Source organism: Pezoporus occidentalis, unplaced genomic scaffold (genome assembly GCF_034315485.1).
Source record: "Pezoporus occidentalis ecotype Australia unplaced genomic scaffold, CSIRO_AGI_Poc_V1 ctg133, whole genome shotgun sequence".
Taxonomy (NCBI): Eukaryota; Metazoa; Chordata; class Aves; order Psittaciformes; family Psittacidae; genus Pezoporus; species Pezoporus occidentalis.
The window spans coordinates 1,593,201-1,613,645 of NW_026913136.1; the positions used below are offsets into that span (position 1 = coordinate 1,593,201).

General features: G+C 39.1%; 1 protein-coding gene across 1 annotated transcript in view; it reads right to left on the reverse strand.

Moving 5' to 3' along the window:
* Positions 1-15,578, reverse strand: part of CCDC171 (coiled-coil domain containing 171) — a 149,963-nt gene extending 134,385 nt beyond the window's left edge. The window contains 5 exon segments of the mRNA XM_062609002.1: positions 5,969-6,150; positions 8,957-9,131; positions 11,650-11,788; positions 15,425-15,493; positions 15,495-15,578. Of these exon segments, the coding sequence (XP_062464986.1) occupies positions 5,969-6,150; positions 8,957-9,131; positions 11,650-11,788; positions 15,425-15,493; positions 15,495-15,532 (603 nt within the window). The 5' untranslated portion in view covers positions 15,533-15,578.
* Between the last annotated feature and the right edge of the window lie 4,867 nt (positions 15,579-20,445).

Genomic DNA, 20,445 nt, shown 5'->3' on the forward strand with positions numbered 1-20,445 from the left:
CCATCTGTCTAAAAATTTAATTACTTTAAAAAATTATCTACATGAACTACAAAGTTCTCAGTAGAATAAAATAACCAAGCTGTTCTTCATTTCAATTTCTACATTCAGAAGTTGAACCAAGCTACAGGCTGCAATCATTACTAACTCTACTGGACTCAACAGCTCTGTGGAGTCACTGCTACAAAATCCACATTCACACCACACCCAGCTCAGAGGAAAGTAGCCAAATAATGAACCCCCACTAGTCTAGTGCATACTTAAGCTAGAGATCCCAGAAGTCCCCAAAAGACTAGCTTTGGTCTAGTGGACAGGAATAAGCTCTTCTGTAACTAGCATCAGAAACAAGCTATAAATCCTGTGATTTAGTTGGAGGACCTTTGGAGACCCAATTTGTTAAAATGACTTTCTGTGCAAAACACAAAAAGATTACAGTAAGTCCTTCTGCTCATTTACTCCTATTCAATACCATGGCAAGAGACATCTTTTGAAAATAAACCAGTTGGTCTGCAAATTCTGCTATTACTCTTACATTACATAACCTAGTTCTAGAAATTACTAATCAACTACAGAGCAGGAAGGAAGAGGAGGAGAAAATGAATTATTCATATAGAACAAATCTTTGGAAGATTGAAATCTGACAGAACCATGTTTATACATGAAGATCAAAGAAATTCAAGTATTTTCCAAAGTTTGCAAAACGAATCTTAGAAGTTCTTCCAGTTTGAATGTAGAAAGTTTTGGCAACTCAAACATGACAATAAGGGAATCACAAAATCACAGAATACTTAGGGCTGGAAATGACCTTCAGATCATCTAGTTCCAACTCCTCTGCCATGGGCAGGGACACCTCACACTAAACCATGTTACCCAAGACTCCATCCAACCTAGCCTTGAACACTGCCAGGGATGGAGCATTTACCACATCTCTGGACAACTTGTTCCAGTGCCTCATCACACTCACAGTAAAGAACAACTTCCTTGTATCTCACCTGAACTTCCCCTGTCTAAGTTTGAACCCATTACCCTTTGTCCTGTCACTACAACCCCTGATGAAGAATCCCTCTCCAACATCCCTGTAGGCCCCCTTCAGACACTGGAAGGCTGCTATGAGGTCTCCATGCAGCCTTCTCTTCTCCAGGCTGAACAGCCCCAGCTTTCTCAGCCTGTCTTCATAAGAGAGGTGCTTGTCCCTATTTTCTTCGTGGCCCTCCTCTAGACTTGCTTCAACAGCTCCATGTCTTTCATATACTGAGGACACCAAATATGTACACAGTATTTCAAGTGGGGTTTCACAAAAGCAGAATCACCTCCTTCGACCTACTGGTAACTTTCCTTTTGATGCAGCCAAGGGTACAGTTGGCTTTCCCGGCTGTGAGCACACACTGAAGCCGGCTCGTGTTCAGTTTCTCATCGACCAACACCCCCAAGTCCTTCTCCACAGAGCTGCTCTGAATCACTTCTACACTCAACCTGTAGCTGTGCCTGGGATTGCTCCAACCCAGCTGTAGGACTTTCTACAGCGCTAAATGTTACCAACTAGTAAGCAAAAAAAGTAAGTTGCACAGGCACTATACAAACAGCATGCATGTGAAACACATGAATAAACAAAAATTGGAACCTCAGTATATCAAAATACTGGAAAAATACCTGGACATGGACTAAATTTAAGCTAATCCTCTTTCTTTGCAATAAGTATCAAGTCAATACACAGGTTTCTTCCCAACAGCACACTAAAAGAAAAAAATTACCATTCTTATAGAAATACACAACTATTCCCACTCTTTGCCCCACTGGAAAGACACCGAGATATTTATATCTTCAGGTATATTTTGTTAATACTCTTCCAATTATTAACAAAAGTGAGCTGGGAAAAGCACTCATGAAATAAGTAATACAGCATTTGCTGGAAAATAATACATCAAGACTTACAAACATCTTACACTGTAAATGTAGTTAACATTAATCAGACTAAAAATCAACATGAACACATCAAGCTTGTTGTACAAGTCAACTGGAATTGTTGAGATTTCAGAATCTTAGAGATGTCTCTAAACTTTTCAGACTTGGTAAGAAACTGTGTAAGATTATCCCAGCAGTCACCTACACGTCAAAGGCTCGAGAAGAAACAAACTTCACCATGCAACAATAAATATATACACATACATGTACACCTGCATGTCATATACAGAGTTACTATATATATCTGTGCATGAAAAACATGGCTGTTTGTTTTTTTTTTTTAATGTGTATGAACAACACTGTCACAAGTAGTCTAAGCAGAAACTAAATTCTTCTGTGAAGGATTATTACATTCTTCTGATTAACCACAAGGTGATGCTATTGCACTTACTATTGAACTCCAACATCTTTTTGTTAGGAAGTGGATGGCATGCTAAGCGTACCCAATAGAGCAGACTACAAACCTGTTGGAAAGCAGAGTGGATTACTTTCCTTTCATATCTTAGAGCCACATTTCAATAGGTTAAGCTGACTTTGTCTTCATGCCTACCTCAGCATTTTCACAGCCAAGTTCAGAATTAAGAGTTCATGGAGTGCAGTTTTCCCAACCAGGATTTGTATACGTGCTTAGAATCTCATATTTACGTACATATTAAGACAAAAAACAAATCGACTTTAGCTTTCATTTCATACTTTAGAATAATTATAAAGGTATTTAAACAGGCCTGTAAACGCACAACACAAAAACTGGAATACATTTCACTACAAGGGATACATTTCCCACTGTGCGAGTAGTGAGGGACTGGAACAGGTTGCCCAGAGAAGCTGTGGATGCTCCATCCCTAGAAGTGTTCAAGGCCAGGCTGGATGGTGCTTTGAGCAACCTGGTCTAGTGGAAGGTGTCCTGGACCATGGCAAAGGGGTTGGAACTAGCTGATATTTAAGGTCCCTTTCACCCCAAACTGTTCTATGATTCTATGGAGTCATAATTTAAAAATCCAGATCCCTCTGACATTTACTACCAGGTTTAAATCAATCAAGCTTTCGAGCAACAACTAAGACAGTCAGGTATATATTTAACAATTATTTATGTATTTTCATTGGCTGGAAAAGTCCATATTTAACATTTATGTATGTATTTTCAATTTGCTGTAATTTTATTAACTATATATAAAACCCATAACAAGGGCAATGGGCAGGAAAAGAGCTACAGAAGAAAAGTGGAGAAATATGTTTTTACTACTGAAAGCAGCTTAGGAGTTTACAGTACTGAAGCACATTCAGCTTAGGAGCAAACAATTTTCTAGCTCTAATACATTTACCAACCAAACACCTGCCTCTGCAGATCACTTTTATTTCTGAATATATATTCACTGACATACAATACAATGTCCCAAGCAATCTACTGCTCCTTTTCATCTGATGCCAACCACCACTTGAGAGAGTGTACTTCTCCAACACTGCTCTTTTTATACAGTACTAAGCTCACTGAATGTATTTTGAAGAAAAGTCCATTCCAAAGCCTTCTCAACCTAACTCTGCCCACTGTTAGCCAGAACTCAAGAGACAAAGCTTTACTCATAGCCTGCTTTACCTGGCAACTTAAGGATGAAAACTGTATCTAAAAATAGGTGTTTTCATAGCCTATACCTATCCCTAATTTTCTAAGCATCAACTGTGAGTGAAAAATGAGTCACTGAGTGTTGGTTAGAGAAAAAACTCAGGGTATCACCTGTAAATCAACTTGAAGGTTTTTCTCTGAAACCTTCTCTTTCCTTGGCTTTCTCTGGACTGCTATTTTTTTGGCACTGGGACTTGGGTTTTTTAGGGGGAGAGGGGGAGGTTGGTTGTTCTTTTTTTTTTTTATTTGGGGGGGTTGGAGAGGTTGTTTGGTTGGTTTTGCTGTGGTTTGGTTTGGGAGGGTGGGTATGTTGGTTTGTTTAACTGTTAATTTACGGTTCTTCTAACTGTTCTTTCAAAGCACTGTTCAGCATATCCACAGAATTACTGGGGAGAGGGTAGAGGAGGGCACTTCCTTTTTGTCCTTCATTCAGAGAAAATCCAGTTCAGTGGCATCTTGCTCCACCATCAGGGATCCTGGTCATTAAGATAACAAGAGAGTGCAACTCCTTTTGCAGCCCATCCACAGAAACTCTACATATACACATATTACCTGATTTCTACCTCAGGTCTCATTACTGCACCTTTCTTTCAAAATCTTGCCTTCAAACAAAGAGCTAGATTCACTACACAGCATTTTTGGAATACATATAATTAAGGAATTCTCTCTGCCCTGTTTTTTTAAGTGTTGCTCCTACAGGTGCTGTATAGAGTCCAACCAAGGGCACCATAATGTAGTACAAGTAGGTCTGCTGTCAGAACTTTGCTGTCAAGCTGCCAGGTAGGGATTGGTTTGCCATTTGGGAAGACTTTTTGGCACTATCCCAGGCTTAGAGCTGACTGGGTGGGAAGAAAGCAGGCCTAATTTTCTACTGTCTGACCAATGCCCAGACCAAGTGAGACAAGCCTGCCACATCTTAAAGGGAGTTTTAAAATAGGAATATGAAGGGGAAAAAAAAAAAAAAAAGTCTTGCTGACTAAAAGAAAGTGAATCTCTTTAGTAGCAATCTGTTCTCTGCATATGTTATGCATATGACTAAAAGGCTATCAGCCTTACAGAGCATCTGCACTTCACTTCTTTAAAAGCTTAACTGCAGCTGAATACATTCTAGATTTTCCTCTAATGGTATTATTACACTGCTAAGATATAATGTTAATTCAACTGTCCCTTTAAAAGATTTAAATTATTACAATTGTGCAATTGTTTGTGGCCCTGTGGAGCAGGTAAACATTGAGTATGTTAACTCAGCACTTCCACACCATACTACCATATTTCTTTGAAAAATAATTCAGTTTTAATAGCTGGACTGGATAAAAAGTGTTTAAAAAGTTTGTATTTTTATTTTATAAATTTAACACCTGAAGAATATACTCATACCAGTGAAAGTCAAATTTGCAAATCACTCTTTTCATTAAATACAATGAAATTTTCTGAAGAATAACAACACCAGACTCTAAAACAGATTATAAAACCATCTCTCAGTTTTAATTTTTTTTTTTTTTAACTAAAAGGCAGGTTTTCCAATAGCGGTCATTTTTCATATGTGACATGGAGTGAGTAAGGTACAATGCAGAGCTGGAAACACCATCATCACTGTTTGAGTTCCCTTACCACGTACAGTCTCTGTATTACACAAATTATTTCCATGTTTACAGGCTGTTAGATACCAGACTGAGGGAGGTAAGCGGGGAATGAAGTTAGAAGCTAGGTGTTGGGTGTCCTTGATTTTACTAACTCAGCTTCGCACAACAGTACAAATGGGCCTCACTGCCACTGTGCACTGGTAAAGTGGTTTAAGTGTTTACCATGAAAATCAGCCACAACACACTCCATCAAAGCAAGACAGACTGTGACACACTAAGTGTAACTTTATAAAGCTGTATTATTAAAAAATATTCTGTAATATTTACCTATTTGTGGGATTTTTTTACCCTAAAAGAAAAAAACCCAAACCCACCACACATTTTGCACCAAAAAGTCCTTACCACCATCACTTGCAACTTAGAATCACAGAATCATAGAATAGTTAGGGTTGGAAAGGACCTTAAGATCATCTAGTTTCAAGCCCCCTGCCATGGGCAGGGACACCTCATACTAAACCGTGCCACCCAAGGCTTCGTCCAACCTATCCTTGAACACTGCCAGAGATGGAGCATTCACAACCTCCCTGGGCAACCCATTCCAGTGCCTCACCACCCTCACAGGAAAGAATTTTTAAGTTTGAACCCATTACCCCTTGTCCTGTCACTACAGTCCCTAATGAAGAGTCCCTCCCCAGCACCCCTATAGGCCGCCTTCAGATACTGGAAGGCTGCTATGAGGTCTCCACACAGCCTTCTCTTCTCCAGGCTGAACAGCCCCAATCTTCCAACTATTAATACATCATACCTGCAAAAAACTTTCTAGTTTGGTTCTTTCCTTGAGAAGCAATTCATATTCATTCTTGCAAGTTCTACGGATATCATCCTTCTCACTTGTATGTCTTTGCTGTTCTTCTTTCCACTTCTGCTGAGCAATATGAAGCGTTTTCTCAGTCTCTGCCACTTTCTGCTGCAGTTTTTCATTTAACACTATTATTTAAAGAAAAGAAAGAAAACAAGTAGCACTGCAAAGCATGTTAAAAAAAAACCCACAATGATCAGTTCTTCTGTGTATCGTGATATCCTGTGGGACACTGGAGCATTAACAAGTCCAACATTGGACAGCACCACCTTCAAAGAAACAAAATCGGTGCTCCTGTAGCATATTTCATACAAGGACACAGAATGCTTCAGAGATTTTTATAGATTAAAACTCTTCTCCTCTTGGAAAAGAATAAAAATTAGCAGTAATGCTTTGAAGTGAAGTCTCTATCGCATGGAAGCCTTAATTTCAGATTTCTTCAACATTTGGCCAGCTTTTTTTGAATTATCTATTTCATATAGATGTTAGCCTGTTTCAACTAATTCGGAGGTCAACTTACATGACAGTGAAGATAAGCACCTGCCCCATGAAAGAGACTGTAGAAAAACCTAAGCCAGGCTGGGCTAGCAGGCAAAGTCTTAGCTTTTCCAAGGAAATATAATGCTGCTCGAGAGATCCAAACCTCCAGCCAAGCAAATGCCCTGATAGGGGTACATTTATACACTCCTCAGTAAAAGCTTACATGGTGCAGAAACCTTCATTATCTATGGCTGTTTACTTAAGCAGTCTGACTTGGAGTTTTGCTTTATTTTACAAATTTGCTTTCAGATGAAAGTACTTTGGATTAGCTTTACATTTTCCTGAATACAACCAGCTACACTGGCAATTAAAATATCACTTTCTAACAGATTTTTATTTCAAATTCATCCTAGTTTTCTGAAAGTTCTTCTCAGTCAGAGAGGGATAAAATGAACAGAAGAGGCACACTAAGACAACACAGAGAATCAGTGGACACAATAATGGGACAGGATTGTCAGACAGCAGAAAGGCAAGCCTGAGAGCTGCAGAAAAACAATCTGTAGGAAGTACTGAAGAGGACAAGGCACAAATGAGGCATTCTGTACAAGAAACAGTCAGGGTCACATCAAAGCACCAAATGAGGTGAGGAGGACTCCAAGTGACCTGGGAAAGCAAGCAGGAAGTTATAAACTACAAAAGAACTGACAAGCAACACCATGATAATTTGACTTCTTTGGCACCTGTCATGGAAAGAAAAACAAACAAACAAACACAAACCACAAAACCAATGTAAATTACTGTCAGTTAACAAGAATTCCAATTACTGATTCTGGTATTGAAGAAACTAACACACATACACATTTAACAAAACATCCTTGCTTCTGCAAAACCTCTACTACACCCTTTTTGTTCTCCAGTCTTCTCACCACACACAAGCACAGTCCCTTCAGGAAGCTGGCATCCATGTACTGTGGCTCCTTCATCTGCAACAGTCCCTTTTGAGTTCTGCCTCTTAGTGCCTGCATGTCACTACTTTGGTCCCAGCCCCTCCTCAGGCTACAGCTCTGCTGCTGTCTCTCCTGCTGTCCCTTTTCTTCTCTTCCTTCACTCTTCCTCTTGGCATTTACTGCCCTTTCTGAAACATGCTTTGGCAGAGATGCCATGCACTCTCTGATGGGCAGTTGGGTGCACTGTGGTGTGTAGATTTGCCAGCTGTGGAGCTGGCTCAGACCAGCACCAGGCAGACCTAGACCTCTTTCCTCCCACACAGGTGGCCCTGCAGACCAGCACCCATCATTGAACACACTATCTGACACAGCCGTCAATGGGTTTTCCAAATCAAAGTGAATCACAAAATAAGATCTAAAGTACTTTAATACATACACACTACTCGCTTCTAAATTGGCAAGGGGTAAAGTGAGCATGCAGAGAACGAAACAGCTTTCCCCTAAGTGAGAAACTAGCACTTCAAGTCTTCAGCTTGCAATCACAGGGAAATTTCCAAAAGGAAATAAAATGTATTCTTCCAATTTGCAATTCGTAAGATTTGTGTGTGTGTGTGTCCTCCAAAGGATTGAACAGTTCAGTTTTCTAATTACCGTAAAAAATACCTGATAACTTAAGTACTTGCAAGTCTCCAAATCTCCTTCCATTCTTGGAAAGATAAAAATCTCCAAGAGGAGGGCTCTAAACTCCTCATGGAACATAAAAGGTTCAGCAAACTCATAAATGCACCTCCTGTACTAAATTAAAAAGGTACTATACTTAGGTAATTAACAATGCACCTCATTTACTTGTAAGAATGAGAAATATCTCTGCTGAGGATCAAGGAAATCTGAGTTTCTGAATACAAAACTAACAGGGGAAAAAAATGTCTAGGTAAAAACCTTCCCTTCCATATACTACTGTCACAATATACATGTCCCATTACCTATAAAAAGAGAAACAAGGATGATGATAAACCAGACACAAGCAATGAAAAGCTTGAAACCTTTGAAAAGATGAAAGAAAGAAGCAGTATGATGAAAACTTCTGGAAAAAAGTTGTTTGAAATCGTGCAAATGAACAGAAATCAACTGTTTTTGTTGTTTTTTTTTTTCCCCTGAAAAAAAGAAGAACTGCTGGACATAGTGATAACCAGGATGTGGAGACAGCTGCCAGGATTACAATTCTGTATAAGGACAGCACTGAAAGAAGGAGCAATGAAAGGCAAGACGCAAGAATAAAAAAGGGTTGATTGGTTTAACAGGTTAGTTCTAATTCACATGTGAGATAGCAAGAGTTTTGTAGACTGCTATGGGTTTACAAAAGCAGACGGACAAGAGATGGGAGAAGTTAAGAGAAGTCCAAGAAAAACAGCAGTAACTATAAATTTAATTAATCATTGCTTCTCATTTGTTTTCCGAACTTGGAACTGACTTAGTCTTTGTTGATGTTTGCTTTTTTGAAACTTACTTTGCAGTTCCACAAGTTTGGTATTTGCATCATTTAACTCCTCTTCCACAGCATACATTTTCAGACGACCATCTTTTCTGGCAATTGCCAATTCATACTCCAGATGCTGTCGAACAGCCTCGCCTTTCTCAATTTCTGACCGTAATTTGACTATCTGGCTTTCATAGTCAGACAGCTAGAAAATAAATTTGTTTCAGAAAACTGGCATCAATGCTCTTTTGACAAAATATATGTTACAGAAATACACCTACAGAGTATTTTTTAAAGATACCTTGAATCACATTTACAGCTGGCTTCTTAGTCCACTTCAAAGTGAAATATAGACTTACAAATACACATCTATGCAGATTTTAAGTACTTTTACTGGTTTTATGCAAGCTTATGTTCCTATTTCTAGATGAATTTCATGTACCTTAAACATAGCCCTCCATTTTTCAAACAATACACTACTTTAAGAAAATAAAAGTCATAATGCTGTCATCTTCCTGCACCTCGAAGGAAAAACTGCAGCAACAGAAACATTATATTCCACAGGCAATTTTCTAGTAAGTTTCTTCAAATTTAGCACTTAAGAAATACAATTATGTTGGAATGCTAGACTATCAGATATCTAATAACTCACAAGTATGTGTATGAACATAAAATTCAGCTCAATGATGTTCAGCTGTCAAATAGAATGCTATTAAATTTAGCAGACAACAAACTAAGAATGGAAAATGCATCAAAAAGTTATCCTACCCAGATTAAGAAACATAGTATAGTCATTGCTGCTAAACTACCTCCAGAAAATCAAGCTCAAACTATTTCAACACAAGAAGGTAGAAAGTAAAATACACAGAATCACAGAATCACCTAGGTTGGAAAAGACCTGTAGGATCATCAAGTCCAACCATTACCCCAATACTGCCATGTCCACCACTAAACCATGTCACTGAAGGCCTCATCTACATGGTTTTTGAATACTTCAAGGGACAATGATTCCATCACTTCCCTGGGCAGCCTGTTCCAATACCTAATCACCCTCTCTGTGAAGAAATTTTTCCTAATATCCAGTCTAATCCTCCCCTGGCACAGGTTGAGGCTGTAACCTGTTGTTCCTATCGCATTCATTACCTGGGAGAAAAGACCAGCCACCTCCTCACTTCATCCTCCTTTCACGTACTTGCAGAGAGGGATAAGGTACCCCTTGGGCCTTCTCTACTCTAGACTAAACAACCTCAGTTCCCTCAGACATTCCTCATCAGACTTATTCTCCAGACCCTTCACCAGCTTTGTTGCCCACCTCTGAACCCACTCCGGCACCTCAATATTCCTTACTATTCCTTCAGAACATCTACAAAGTAGCTCCTTGACTTCAATAATATTGCATGTACGTAACTTAAGCATTTCCATTATCCACAACTATAGACTAAGTGAATATGGGAAAAACAAACAAAAACCAACCACAAAGCAAATCAAAATAAAACAAACAAAAAAAACGGTCTCAAGTTTATCTGCATTGCAGATCAGAACAGGAAAATGGTGCAGAAGATCCTTGTGCACTCCCATCTTTCAAATTCTCAATCTAAGAGGGGTTTTTATTTGTCTGAATCCAAGTAATTCCAGAGGGAATTGCACAGAACCACCCTGCAGTTGACAGGGCAATGGGAAAACGATGAGTTAGCTGCAGCACAAGAGCAAGTCATTGTGGGAGAAACATAAATTTCTTAATTTGGCTACACACCCCAATAATAAAAGGATATGGAACAAATGGTTCCATAAACTTGGTTTATTCACTGGATTTGGCCAAAACCACATGAATGAACGGCCACATCAACTGCCCCTAGCAAATTGTTAAGAACGGAATTGTTATCTGTAGTAGTAATAATACTTCTGCACCAGCAGAGTTTAAACCAGGATATGAGCTGCCAGATTGGCATTATCAAGTCTGGCTAGGGTTTCTAGCAGCAACAAATCCAAATCCAATTACAACTACTGCTGTACTCAGTGCCCACCTTCTCTTATGTGTACTAGCATGAAAGCTAGTAAAAAAAAAAGATTAAGTATTTTCTTACTACTACTTGATTTTAATACTAGTTTGCTACAATAGCATCAGGGAAAACCTTCGTAATACAGGCTAATTATTTCCCTGTGAATGAAGCTCTTGTTAACAAATACAAGTTACTGATGAACACATCACCACATCTGTACATTATACATCATTACAGCTGTAGAAAACTGGTAATTTGCACAAGCTGAGATACTGCAAGACTACTAAAAGCTGGATTTGGTATATACACAAAAAATACAGTACTAGTTTATGAGTTGCAAACAACTTCTGCAGAATTAAAATGATACTCTAATACCCTGCAGAAAAAAAATATAAATAACAACTAAATCAGATCTTTTTATGAGGCTACAGTCAACTGTGGCTTTTAATTGTGTCTCCAGGCAACCCTACCTAACAGACCACTGGTACCGGCAGTGACTCCTTTCTCTGGAGAAAATTCACACTCTGCTTGATGCACCTTTAACTATCAACAATGCCAGCAGATGTACCTTTGAACAGCTACAAAAGGTCTGTACAGTGACACCTTCCTTGTTATTCTTCAGCTAATGACCACTTTTGATAGTCCATTCTAGAGTATTATTTTAATGAAACAAGATCACATTTATTCTGACAGTAAAATAAAGCAAGCAAAAGAAGGCCTTACTTCTTGATTGTGTTTAATGGTTAAGTCTAACTTTTCTTTTCTAGCTTGACAGAGCTTCCTTCTCAGATCTTCAACAGTATACACTTCTGATTCATTGCTGTTTTGTTGTAACTGTGACTCACACTTGGCATTATGTAAGCTGCAAAATATGAACATTTTCAAAAAAACATGTATTCCTTGTAAGTTTTAATGCTCCTTTATTTCTCTGATCAGATTGCAAGCTCAAAGTTCTAAACATTTACTTAAGCAAAATTCTGCCACACAGTTGTCATCATATTATTACTGTTCTTTGAAAAAGAGTTATACAGAAATGCTTATTGTGCGAGATACAAGATGCTGCAGCAGGAACTACTGTTAGATACACACTTCAGATTTCCCCATAAACATAGTAAGTTTTTTATCAACTTTAAATATCGCTATTATTTTTTTCAATAAACTTTCAGGATGCTTAAAAAAACATTATTCCAATCACATTAAAATGACTAGCAAGTTTATGTTTGTGTCCTCCAGTAAGGCTCATTTTTCAACATGGATTACCATCCCAAAACCATTTCTGCCATGAAACAAATGTACATATCTAGAACAAAAATCACTTTTCCACATTTTTTTTTTCAAAGATACATACATTTAAACTAGACACAAACCACATAAATTAAAGTTCTAGGCCTCTAAAATACCCAGTATCTTCATTTACACTATTTCAGTTAAAATCTACTTGGCAGCTAGCAGAAGCCCTTCAGCACCACAAGCACTATTAAAATAATCAAAACAAGCTTTCATAAGTAGAATGAAAAATAAGTATAAAAAATATATATTAAAACAGCCCAGTTTAGTAATCTTACACACAATTATTGCAACTTCAAACTGAACAACTTTTGAATTATTTCAGGAGTTTAAAATCAGTTTTCACGTTATTTCATATATGTAAGACTGGCTGCAATAATTAGTTGCTCCACACAAAAGCACAAGATGTCAGGATCACTAAAAATGAAATATACTGTGAAAAGAAACATGATTATAATAACCACAAAGTTGGCAACATGTCATACAGAACTGAAAATACTAAAATAGCTTACCTCTGTCTACAAGAGGTCTTAATTACAGAAATGTCAGTCCACCGGGATTTAATTATTTGTTATATTTAAAAAAAAAAATTTACCACTTTATTCCTAGGTTTGTGCAGAGGCACCACCAACATTTTCCATGACTGAGAACTCAACCTTATGATATGTTTTCTACCAGGAAAGACATAAATGTCATCAACAGGGGGAACAGTAATTTAGATCAATTGTTCACTTTAAAGACATTGCTAATAATAAAAAATGAATTTTCAGGGTTCTAGCTAAAGCCTATAAATATTTTGTAATTTAATAAATATGAAGTCTATTCTCCATTTATAAAAAAGATCTATGAGTTCAGAGTATTTGCGTATCATCGGTAATTGTTCCACAATGCAGGAGATAAGGATCACTAAAACCTGCATGTACTACAGAAAAAAACACAGGCACATTTATTAGCTCTGAGTGTTTACTATGGGAGCCATACCCAGAGGAACCAACATGACTCAAAGGACAAAAAATCAGCAACAAGGTAAGTAAAAACACGTATTATTATATTATGCAACTCTTTGCTATTGCAGTAGGAAGATGTGGTGCTAAGTCAGGCAGGTAATAAAAAGCACCCATAAACTGTATAAAAGCTTATTTGTGGATATCATATAATACGTCTGCGAGACCTTTATTTTTCCATGGCTAGGGACAACATAAAATGAAAGAAAGGCAGTCATGTTGATATGATTCAAGAAGTACCAATCTCGACTAAAGATAGCTAAAGGCCAGACAGCACCAAAGGTAACAAAGCACAGGGTAGGGAGAAAACCAGAAGCCAAACTGGAACCTGGAGAGAACTAAGGCAAACAAACGAGTTATGAGAAGGGTAATCACTTTATTAGCTTGCAAGGACGTCGTTTTGCTTCTTTAAACCTACTGTTATTTAATGCTTCTTGCATGGACAGCACACTGGATGCAAGCAAGGGAATGAGTACATTTTTTTCAAATTAATAAAAACCTACATTTAAATCTCAAAGTAAATTACATTGGTTTGCATGGCAATCAGCTTTCAAGAAAGCTATTCATTTCAATGCATCTATTACACAGAAATTAACCAAAAAACCCCAAACACTATGCAAGAATCTACATAATAAAACTTACACAGAGGAAAATTTAACTCTGCTTAACTGGACCAATTTGGGGGAGCAGAGACACTCAAACAAACCACAAACAAGTTACAAACCATCAGAGGTGACAGCAAATTAGGGACGTTATGGAAATGCAAAAAGAACGTAAGAGCATTAAGACACAACAGCACAACAGTAAGTACTGGGGAAAAAAGCATTAAGAGCATTAAACACCTTTTTAAAATACCATTTTCTGCACAGCTTCTAAACTCACAATGCCACTACCAAAAATTTAAAATATAAAGCAGAAAACGCTATTTTTGCTTTTAGTATAGAACTAAATTGAAACAGCAACTAAAAAAGAAAAATAAATAATCAGATCTGAGGGAATATTACCATGTTAAGCACTTCATTATTTTATTTGACTACCTAAACATTTTCAAATACAACAGACATTGGCCTTAAGAATTCTTATTTCTGTAGTATTTTCTTTAATCTTCCCAGCATTACCAGCACATGCAGTACTTTGTGAAAACTTCGTATTACCTACAGTAGGAGATTCTTCCTTTCATATTCCTACTGCAAGTACAAGTGTTACAAGCATAAAGCTTTTGGAAACTTAAAGATTGAAACACACAAAATCCCTCAAAAGTTTCACAGCATGTATGATTTGCAGCCTAGCAGGAATTCAGAGGATATTTTGTACTTCCATCTTCATGTATTAATAGTTTACCCATTGTTGGTTTTGAACTGAAATACGTAGTTTACTAACTACAGCTTTTATCTAAGACACCGTTTTTAGTAGTACTTTTAAGATTCTTCAAGAAAGCATATAAGCAAGTGAATAGCTTTTGAGTTCTATGTTAAAGAATGACTTTTTTAACTCAAAAACCGAATTCATATTCACTTATCAATTCAGCTAGAAATGACAGCCAACAGAACACTGCATAAAAACAGCTTTTCACTAGCTTTTCTTCCACATCTGGCAGAAAATACAGTGATTTTGCAACAGAGAGAAATTTTATTTCCCCTATTATCCACCACTGGAATTTTGCTAAACTTCCCCAGCTGAAAGTTTCCTAACCAAAATTTATATTCATGGATTTTTGCTGTTCCTATGTAACTGGCACTTTTGTATAATCAGACTTTAAACAGTAACAAATAGCTCTCACATCTAAAAAAGACAGAATGAATTAAAGCTTACTTTAATTGCCCCAGAGATTAAACACATACCAGGTTTTAGAAAATAAAAGTCACGTACAAGGTTTAAAGCTGACCTCTACCACCTCAGCTTATGCAGAAAACCATTCTGTAACTTCAGGTCACACTCCTAACTGCAGAGAGGCACAACCTCTATCTCCAAGTCACATCTCCCACAGTCATGTGAGAATTCTTGCAGACCCAATTGCCTCAAGTAAATGCATGCCTTCAAGTAAATCTTGTCATCTATAATGACTGCACTGAATGGCATAGCTTGCATGTATCACACCGTATCTGGTGGTTCTTCAGTCTGAATTACATGATTTCAGGGATCTAGAAAATTAACCACAAAAACACAAACAATATTACTAGGCTTAGAAGTATAGAAGTAGAGCTCACCATGTAGCTTCCATGACAGCAGAGCTGACTGGAGTGAACAAACTCATGACATCCAATAAGCAGCTTTGAGTTTATTAACTCTGGAGAAGGAACATCATCTTCAAACATGTACACTCTTACTTGACAAGCTTCAAAGATCACTCTTTTCCATATCGTTAAAAACATTAAAACCTGCAACAGAGACATATTTCAGTTTATTTGGCAATATAATTAACCATTTGTTAACATTCCCGAACAGTTACCAGTGATACTATGCCTTGTGAACAACTACCACCCATAATCTAACATCAGTTTTAATCAAGAAATAGAACTGTTCCTGTCCTCTAAGCCTGAATATTGCAGATGAAAATAAATATATATTTTGTACAGTATCTTCTACCAGGGTTTTCAGAAGGAAGTAAACACAAAATGTTATGTTTGTATAAATTGTTCCCCTACATTCTCTTTTCCCCTAAGAGTATCACCAATTTAATTTCTCTTCAAAATAATTCTAAGGGAGGTAACAGCACATACTGTGATTTTTTTTAAGCAGGTCAACATCTGAGGTTTGCTGGCAAATGGAAGCTAACATAGCAAGTCTTCCACTTTTTCATAAACCTGGAATTTTCTATTTGAACATATTTTTATTAGATAGGTCAGCAATATTTAGGGGTTTATGGGAAGAACATTAAACTGAACTGTAACTCGGTTCACCCATAGAAGTAACCCACTAATTTAGAGTTACTGACAAAAAGAAATATACAGACAACATATTTACAACATAGACCCTAAAAAAAGCTCCAACACGTACTTCAAGTTGAATAGTGAAGATATTTACGTGTTCTACTAATTAAAGCAAGACAACATGAAAACTAAGCTGTATTCAACAGTCAAGATTAATAAGCCACTAGTCACTGAGGAACTAGTTTTCCATACCACCCGTTTAAGCTGTGTTGCAACCTACACCAAAATCTCCTCAAAAAAATAAGTGTAACAAACACTTTCTCAGATATCTGGGAGATTTACCTCAAGAACAGAATTCACTAACTCTATCCAACAATAGCTGCAGTGAAAAAAAGTCTTTGTCTTAAAATACAATCAAAACGTACTGTCACATCCACCCCATTCTGCAGTTTAGAACTTCCTGAAATTACTCTGAAGCCATAGAGAGAGGAAAAAATAAAATAAAATAAAAAGCCCTAAAGATTATTTTCTGAGAATACAAATTATTTTGAATACACAACATTCCTCTGTTAAAATATGTATCAACAGATAGCTTATTAGAACACAGAGGGATACCCTCTAAAAGCATTCTATTTCACTTCCAAACAAAAGTATTCAAATGGCATGGAATGGCTTGTAGGAGCCACATAATTAAACAAGATAGTGTTCATCTGAGGGATTAATACATTTGATGGGCATTACCTTACAAAGCTTGCATCATATTCTCCTCATGGACTTCTGAATATGCTTAACTATGAACTAAGCCATTGATTAAGACTGGATATAAGTAAGTTCTTTACTGTGAGGGTGGTGAGGCACTAACACAGGTTGCTCAGAGCAGCTCTGGATGCCCCATCCCTGGCAATGATCAAGACCAGGCTGGAGGGGGCTTGGAGCAACCCCGTCTAGTGGAAGGTGCTCCTGTCCATGGCAGAGGGTTGGAACTAGCTGGGTCTTTGGAGGTCCAACCCAAAAAGGCTGCACGACTGAGACTCTCAAAAAAGGCCTAACTATGATCTCAAAACGTACTATTTTAAAATACACAATGCCAGGCATAACTAACATATCTGCACTGGACCCTACAAAACTCACCAGCAGTTGTTTCAGCTCAAAGAATCACTAGATTTTCATTAACGTGGATTAAAAATTCTATGCAAGCTAAAATTCAAGCAGCAGCAGCAGCAGTTCACTTCGTTACACCACAGATGTCACTGGACCAGGCGCACGCCGTACCCTCGGCTCACACGGTCTGTCCGGCAGGCCGAGGCGACAGCCACAAGGAAGCGGGACAGAGTTTCAGCACACCCCTCACACCTGCTCGCAGACACCCAAAACCGCCCAGCAGCTCCGATCTCCGCCGTTCACCGAACGCCTCCAGCCCGCTGGAGACCAGCGGGGCAGCCTCAAGGCCCGCCCGCCGCCGGGATGGGGCTGACGGTGTGGTATCGCACAGCCCCGGAGGTGCCGGAAGCGCCGGACGCGGACTGGGCACTCCCGAGCCCCGCGTGAGGCGCCCTTAGCCCGCCGAAGCCCCGCAACCACCCCCGTCCCACCTTAGCGAGGCCGCCGGCAGCCCGCCCGATCACTAGGGCCCGGAGGGAAGGACGCGGCCACGCCCCGACGCGCCACACCGCGCTCGGGAGCTCCCCAACGACGACTTCCGGCCGCGGAAGAGCCCTGGCAACGCCGCCGCTCGGAGCCGCCGAGAGGGACGTCGCGCATGCGCGGGCGAGCACCGTAGGGCTACGCGGCAGGCTGGCACCGCGGTTTCCCGCCATGCCTCCCGCCGCGCTTGTCCGCCCGCGAGGAAGCGGAGGCGCGATGCTGAAGCCCGTCGCGCAGGCGGCTTGCGCGGAGCGGGCAGCACGGCTGGGAGGCCAGGATGAGGGGCCGGCGCGCCCGCGGTGTTTGCCGCCCGTTCCACCTGAGGGTTTGCACTTCGTCCAGTTCAGGAGTTGCTTCGGGCCACCCGAGACTTACGGGTGAGTGCAAGTGTCCTCAGCCAAAACCGGTATCCCTCAGCCAGGCCACTCCACAGCTGGTTGGGCATGCAGGATGGTTCACCTAGTACAGCTGCCTGTGCCAGCCAAATAGGCAGTCACCCGTGAATATCATCATCATCAGGCAGCTCTTGGCAGCACAGGTAGCATACCCAAACACCCCTTCGTGGGAGGGTAGGTATCCTCCTTCCCAGAGCTGCTGGCATGTGGGCGTGTGTGCAGCTGGACAGTAAGAGATACTGAATCTGCAAATTAGATTATAGGGTAAATATGGATAGCAAATCCTAGAATCACAGAATGGTTTGGGTTGGAAAGCTCATGTAGTTTCAAACCCCTGTCAGGAACAGCAACATCTTCCTCTAGACCAGATTGTTCAAAGCCCCACCCAACCTGGCCTTCAACACTGCCAAGGATGGGGCAACCAGTTTTCTGGGTAACCTGTGCCAGTGCCTCACCACTCTGACAGTAAATAACTCCTCCTGGTATCTAATCAAAATCTACTCTCCCTTCAGTTCAAAGCCATTAACTACCCCTTGTCCTGTCAATAAAGGTCCTTGTAATGAAAAATACTAACATGAAAGCCAGACTGAGACTTGGATGCCCTTAAATATGGGGTGGCAGATTCTTCACCCAGATCATCAGAAAAACAAACAGGTGAAAGATAATGGTGCAAAATCGTAAGAAGGGTTGACAGGGAAACAAGTAACAAGGCTACCACTGTTGTTTGCACAAATTGAAAAGTTCTTAAACACCTCAACTGAGAGATTCCAGGGTCCAGATGGAAGCATATGTAATGTCAAACAGCAACAGATGCCGAATAAAATTTACCCTACAATAATCCTAGGAAAGTGGATGAGGTATTCTGGAAAGAGTGTTACAGGCTGAAGGGAATTAAAACACCTTTAACATGTCCAGTAACTACCATTGACACTATCGTAAGTAGATACACATTAAGATATTAGTAACATGTTCTCTTTAACCTGAATTTCCACAGGCTGTGAGAAATATTGCATGAGCAAGATTGTGTTAAAAGCTATCACAAATCACATTTGGAAAAGCAACAGTAAGGTTGCTTTAAATAAAGGAAAAGTATTATAAAGGTAAAAGTAGTAAAAGAGTATCGGTCTGCATTCAAAGAGAAAAATGCATCACCATGTCCATAGTCTACCAGGTTATCTAGGAAAACACACCATCCACAAATGACCAAGGTAATCTTAGAATTCATACAGTCCAAAAATGACCAGGTTATTTAAGACCACAGGGTCCCGAAGATAAATAAGGCACTTAAGAGACAATAATATAAAACAGATAGCGCACGGAATGGGTGCATGAGGAAACACAGAAAAAAAAAAAAAATCTGTTAACTCAAGCCCAAGTAATAGCATAGTTGGAGACACATCAAGATTGGATATATATGACTGTAGTGAGCTCACACAATGCTCCAAGTTGTGTAACATGCTGTTTCTTCAGCACTGGATATGCAGCACCCATAAGTCTAACAGGCTGCAGGTACTGTACTGCTGCTTATGTGAGTACAGTCTTATCACTAAGGGGAGTTGTGTTGCATTACCTATTCTCAGGTTTTCTAAGTTGCATGTGATCTGGTAACCCATTCCAGCTCTGTGTCACTGTATAGTCTGAATGCAACAAATTGAAAAAGAAGCATAAAGTCTTCAACTTTAATTCAGATTTTTGACTCTAAAGGTCTCAGATTTTATAATGTCAAAAAATCTACAGAGAAATACAATTCACAAATTAAAACATCTTTTATCTTTACATACATGCTTACATTTGTAAAAACAAAAAAAAATTGCTGGGATGTTTCTTCTAGTTGGAATTCCCCAAAAGGAGTAAGATTACACTAAAGATAGTTACTTATGAAGTTTAAATCATCTTGTATTAACCACAAAGCTGCAGTTGGCCCATACTCAGGAAAACACTCATACTGAATTCAAAGTACAGCTAAGTGCTTTGGCTTACAGGTCAGCACGACTGACTACAAGAATGCAAGTACTGCCAGAGCATTTAAGGTTCCTGTCACTTTTTATTCCAAAGTTGTTTCCTGTTGCTTTTAACTGCAAAAAGACCGCTTTGGGCTAAGGTTTTCTAAGATGTGTGGTTAAGTATAGCCTGATACTGGTATCCTTCAAGGTCTAGACTGAAGTTTTAATTGCAAGTCACAAGATAGCCCATCGTATTTTACCCCCTTTGAGATAAGTCTCAAAACTTCATTTCTAGTTTGTGACCTAGTTTATGTATAATTGGCTTTTAGCTGTGGTTTTGCTACTTCTGCATCACAGTTATTTTAGATGTCTTGTG